Below are 5,675 nucleotides of genomic sequence, written 5' to 3'. Positions count from 1 at the left end.
TAGTCTTATCTTACTAATTATATTATATATAATTGTTTATACATATATAATAAAATATATGAACATATAATAAGTTATTAATTTAACTAACAAACAACCTAAGTGAAAGTAAGTAAATCAGTCTTGTATCACTTTATAGATTTCTACTGTAATGGGCTTCAGATGTCTCCTTTTTACAGCATGTAGTTACAACCACATGTTAACAACAGATGCTTCAGTTAACAGTGCCCTTTTGTACCAAACCATGCATATGGTGGAACACCTGCATGAAAATTCTACATGGAACAGCTTAAACCTGCACAGAAATGGCTCCGTGCTCATGGAAAAATGCTAGTTTTTAGTGTTCTGTCATATCTGAAGATGGAATACTGCTGTGTAAGGGACCTTTAAGAAATGTTTGTTTTGACATGAATTCCTCTAGCTGACATGAATTCCTCTAGCTGCTGAGATAAGGAAGCACCATTGTCCACCACCCAGATCTTCCACCTAACAGATAATGACCGATAACCAGGCACAATTGTCCACCAACTACACCCTCTGGCTGCCGAGCCATCTGCCAGGAAAGGATTGACATCACTTCCAGCTTCGGGATCAAGAGACTGGGAATAGCTCAACTCCTGGTAAACTGACCACAGAGACCACAGGACATCACTGTCCACAACTGACATCACTTCCAGCCGCAGAGATCTCGAGGCTGGGAATTGCTCAAGTCCAGGGAAACTGACCAGTCAGTGCCCAACAGAGCCATACAAAAAGCACCAGCATCCAGAGTGAGGGTGCACACCCACCACTCAAGAAAAGACAGCTATGGATCATCAGAAAGCTGCTGGACCTATGGTGGTGACTATCCCTCTTCTACATGACTACGGATCATCTGGATCCATGGTGGTGACTCTCTCTGCTTTGGCATACCAAATCTTGCTTGCTTCCAACTATCCTCATCTTCGATTTCTAACTTTCCTATCGCCCCTTCTCTCCCCCTTGTGTGACCAATAATAATGCCTCACTCCCTAAGGGTATTTTGACCTCGTCTGTGTCTTAATTCACACTGGAGGAATCGATCGAACACTCCCGAGTCTAACTGGACCAGGACATGCTGCTACAGGGCCTTGTGCATATGCAGAAGGAGAAGGGGTGTTGCTCAGTGGTGCTCCAGCACACTAAGTGAATAAAGTGAAGAAATGGAAATGTTCCTACTTGTACCCCTGGCTTCAGAAAATCAGGTAAACACACTTAATCAGAACTGGAAGGATCTGGTTTTTATTTTTATGAAAGACATTTTAATGATTTAGGAATTTCTTCTCATAACTGTAAGCAGAATGAGTCCATTTGAAGAACGATTCATCTCTTATTGAAGGAGTTAAGTACCAGTATAAAAGGAGGTCAGCTTCCTCCACAGGGACTTGACAAATATATAAAGGTTCCACACAGGAAGCTAAAATGAAATGCAAGCTTCTGAGCTCCACAGAGCAACATACAGAGGCCTTGTGCAGTTTTACAGGGCAACATGTTTGGTCATGATCTTTTTCCCTGTTGATCACTTCTCCATGATATCTCAGAAACAGGCAGGAAGCAGGTGGTGATCTGCATGAATTCATCAGGCAGGTATAGCAGTACTGCTACCATTTTCTCAGCACCTCCCAAAATCATATGTCACATGTAAAGGTAATGGGTATAAAGCTGCAGACTCTCAGGAAAAGAGGAAAAGTGGAAGCAAAAATCATGAACCTAAGGCAGCAGCTTTCTCCTAGCAATCAAAAGTGGTTTCATTATCTCCATGTTCTTAATACCCTTCTTTTCTGAAAGGCATTATGTCCATGTGCTGCTTAGCACACTTATGGCAACCCCCCAGGATCTATCTTTCTGGCCACCCAGCTGGAAAGCAAAAGCACTGCTGCATAACAAAGATTCTCTTTCCTCTGTGTTTGGACCAGAATGCATGCACTTATACAAATAATAAGCAAAAATCCAAAAAGAATGAAATCCTTCTGAAGATCCCAAAGGAAGACACTGTTTGGGAATTTTAAATGTGGTTTAAGAATTACAAGACAAGGAGGTATTACAGACTGGAAAATATATGAAGTCCCTGGGTTCTCATGGACTCCAAAATACCAGGGAAGGGGTTCTGTGGCATATTCTAAAGTTAAGAGATTAAGATTTGTACCCCTGAGTGAATGAAGTGAGATCAGATATCTGAGGTTTTCTCAACAAGTATCTTCTGATCAGTTTCCCCTCCTCTCATCATATTTGGGGAAAATGAACTATTTGAATAACCTAACTGGGGAGGCAAGCAGTGCATCACTGCTTTGCTGTGAACATGCCTACCAGCATAAAAATGTATTTCTGTGTTTATGGATAACCATTTCACCACTGCACTGGATATCATGTATGTTACTACTCTGAAATACAACACTGACCAGCTAGGTATGGACAGCTCATGAATTTGGCAGTAAATTGATTTGTAAAAAATACTTCAATACATTCACCCTCTAGTTAAATTGTCCTTGTGGTTGGTTATGAAATAGGTATTCTACATTACAGAAATTCATTATAAGAATAAATTTTTACCTTAATAGTGAAAGTCCAGCTCCAATATAATTTAAGATTGGTCTTGATACCTCTTCTGGGTCAATTCCAAACCAACCAAACCTGAAACATTTAACCAGTATCACTTAGTTGCACTGACTTATACAAACAGTTAAATTATAACCTAGTCTTCGAAATCTTGACTCATGCAAATAATTCTGTTTAAGTATATATTTGCAGCAGTAGATCAGTGCTTCAGCTGGCTTGCAAAAAGTTATGTCTACTTTACAAAAATAATCTTTAAACTAATTTAATGTGCATTGATAATTTTTAATCTGTGTATTCAAAAATTGAAGTTAATTTAAATTACTTTATCAGATCACATTGCAGAAGAAAAAAATACAAACAGTTCACTAGTTTTACATTAACAAATACATTATTGACTCAGTTATGTTAATGAACATCACTGGGCATTCTTCATCCTATTGAGACAGAGGAAACATAAGCTAATATAATTAACCTGGGTACTTTTTACTAAGAGGGAAGAAGTCTTAATATATGTGATAAATTCTCTTTAGTGGTGGACTTGGCAGTGGCAGGTTAATGGCTGGACTCGATCTTAAAGGTCTTTCCCAACCTATATGATTCTGATTTTACAAGTGATAGCTTTCGCTGCATTTATTAATGAAGAATTGACAACATTAACTATATATAACTTACCTACCTTGAACTTGCCCAACCTGTCAGCAAATTAAAAGAAGCCCATATCAAAAGACCAAGAGCTAAGCCAATAGTTTTAACAATAGGGACAACTGTAACATTGCCTGAAATACAAAAACCAAAACTGAAATCAGTAAAAAATAGAATGTATATACTTGCTTTAGAATCTGCGCCTGTTAAGAAGGCAAAGAAATTTGGGAAACTACAAGGTGGTAAGAAACAGTGCTTTTAAAAAATAAATAACAATGAACATGGACTTTTCCCACATAAAATTTTAAAAGTTATTTTTGGTGTGAATTTGCCTCTTATAAAACAAGCATAATAAAGCAATATTTACTATAAGGGTACAGCTCCATTAATACCAAGACTTTAAAATACCAAATAACTACTAAATAACTACTACCTTATAGATGGAAATTTTTTATCACTTTTTTTATGAAGACTGAGGATTATCTTGTGTTTCAAGACATGGAATCTTTATCCTCACCTGTAGCCCACACAAAACCTCCAACCATAGCCAGAGGCCAAAACCGAGGGCAATTCTGGATCAAATTGACCACCAAAGAAACTATCCATATAGAGGCACAGAGAATCCATTGGAAGAACATGCCTATGGAAAAATCAAATGCACACAATAGAGAACCTGTAGAATACTGCATGTGGGAACCTCTTAACACAGTAAGTTTGTCTTAGATAAAGCAGTACAGAAAAAATTCAAAAAGGTGGCCACCTCCTTTGTGAATTTCAGGGGACCATGTTACAATATATTCAAAAGATGTGGTTTTAGGGTGGGTTATAATTCTGCCAAATTTTTCCTTACCATGCATTCTTCATACCTAGCTGCAAAAGACACTTTACTGGACAAAGTTTACACAAGCCCTGATTCTCCAACACATGAAAATTTTGACAGACTTTTGACAATGAGGATATTCAGTTACTACAAACTCCTCCCACCACTGTAGTTGATGCTAACACAGACAAAACTTCTTCAAAGCTCATGGCTCAGGCTTTTCCAGTAACCCAGGAAACTGAGGATTGTCAGTAACAGATCTCTCCTACTTTTGTAGATTCTTGAATAGTCAGTTAGGCAAACCAGTTAACTTTATGCCAGCTGTGCTAAGATTTTCAGTTTAAAGCTTAGCCTCGTCCTGTTAGTGCCATATTTGGCACAAAGAGGAGGGGTTATATCCATCCTGCAATGCAGACTATTATTGCAATAACATAATGGCAGATTTACTCATCTAGGGATCTGGTAACTGATTATGCTTCATATAAACTTGGAAATATAACATAAAACTAGTAAAGTGATAAAATTCCATGTAGGAAATAGAAAAAATTGTTTTCTCTTTCCAGCTCACCAAATAAAAGTATTAAAATTTCATTTTTTTCCTTGTTTTTACATTATGCCCACAATTGAAAGGCAATACTACAAAGTCCAATAACTTTTACTTTATAAATATCACTGAATGTATCCAAGAATTCCCACAAAGGTAGAAGAAAGGACATTTCACTTTCCATTGTGAAATGCTCATGAAATGTACATCATCACTGTTCAAGTGCACAACAACATATAAGAAGGCTCTTCTAAAGATCTGCCACATAGTCAAGTAGCATTATTGCCTTACACCCTAACGACAGCAAAGAAAATTAAACATACTCTGGATTAAGGCTGTGATGATATTTACAGTTCTAGCATAGAAACTCATATTTGCTAGTAAAATATTACTCCTATTAGCAAAAATACCAAACCAAACAAAAGAATATTTACCATCACCAGTATCAAACTTCTTAACAGGGACAAAGTTTGTCCCAAACAGAAGGACAGCTACTGTGGAAGAGGTAAAGCCAATAGCTAGATCTGTTCCATTGCTGACGTTAACGGTACTGTAAGCTTTCCCAATAATCATCTTTGTTTTGAAGATGCCTCTTTTTGTGGAGTTGTTTTCCTGGAGGTCTTGAGAGATTCTGAAATCAAAGAGTGGAATTAAATATGTAGAGTATTAAATAATACCAACCGAGTTAATAAATCAGAAACTTAAAAGGTCCCTACTCACCAATCTCTCAAAAGCTAGAATGAACTGCAAAGAATATTATAGAATCCCATGAAAAGCTGCCATAAACCATGAATAAACTGACTTAAGAACAGATGCACAAAAATCACTACTGTGTGTTTCATAATCAGCTTCACAGAAAAATGTCTGAACATACATGAAGTGAATGTAGAGGTGCACTCAAAGGTTATGAGGACTTGAATCTGAGAGCCCATGGGAAGCCCTGATGGTTTAGTGAGATGCTCTATCAGAATATTCCTTATTCCTGTAGCCAAAGAGGGGGATCACACTGGGGTCTGCAAAAAAAGCCAGCGTTAGACAAAATTGGCAGCAGAGGCTATAGCAATTTGCAGATCCACTGTCTAGAAGCCATGAACA

The 5,675-nt window shown here is 37.6% G+C and overlaps 1 protein-coding gene across 1 annotated transcript in view; it reads right to left on the bottom strand.

Annotated features, from left to right (window-relative positions):
* TMEM144 (transmembrane protein 144) overlaps positions 1–5,153 on the bottom strand; it is a 12,707-nt gene extending 7,554 nt beyond the window's left edge. Inside the window, exons 1-4 of the mRNA XM_009078425.1 lie at positions 5,015–5,153; positions 3,734–3,856; positions 3,251–3,350; positions 2,569–2,649 (exon numbers count right to left, since the gene is read on the bottom strand). Of these exons, the coding sequence (XP_009076673.1) occupies positions 2,569–2,649; positions 3,251–3,350; positions 3,734–3,856; positions 5,015–5,153 (443 nt within the window). The remainder of the gene's footprint in view (positions 1–2,568; positions 2,650–3,250; positions 3,351–3,733; positions 3,857–5,014) is intronic.
* Positions 5,154–5,675: the final 522 nt, after the last annotated feature.

The sequence above is a fragment of the Acanthisitta chloris genome, unplaced genomic scaffold (genome assembly GCF_000695815.1).
Source record: "Acanthisitta chloris isolate BGI_N310 unplaced genomic scaffold, ASM69581v1 scaffold16357, whole genome shotgun sequence".
Lineage (NCBI taxonomy): Eukaryota > Metazoa > Chordata > Aves > Passeriformes > Acanthisittidae > Acanthisitta > Acanthisitta chloris.
Note: the sequence above shows the minus strand (reverse complement) of the source record. Positions and strands in the feature narration are given on the sequence as shown.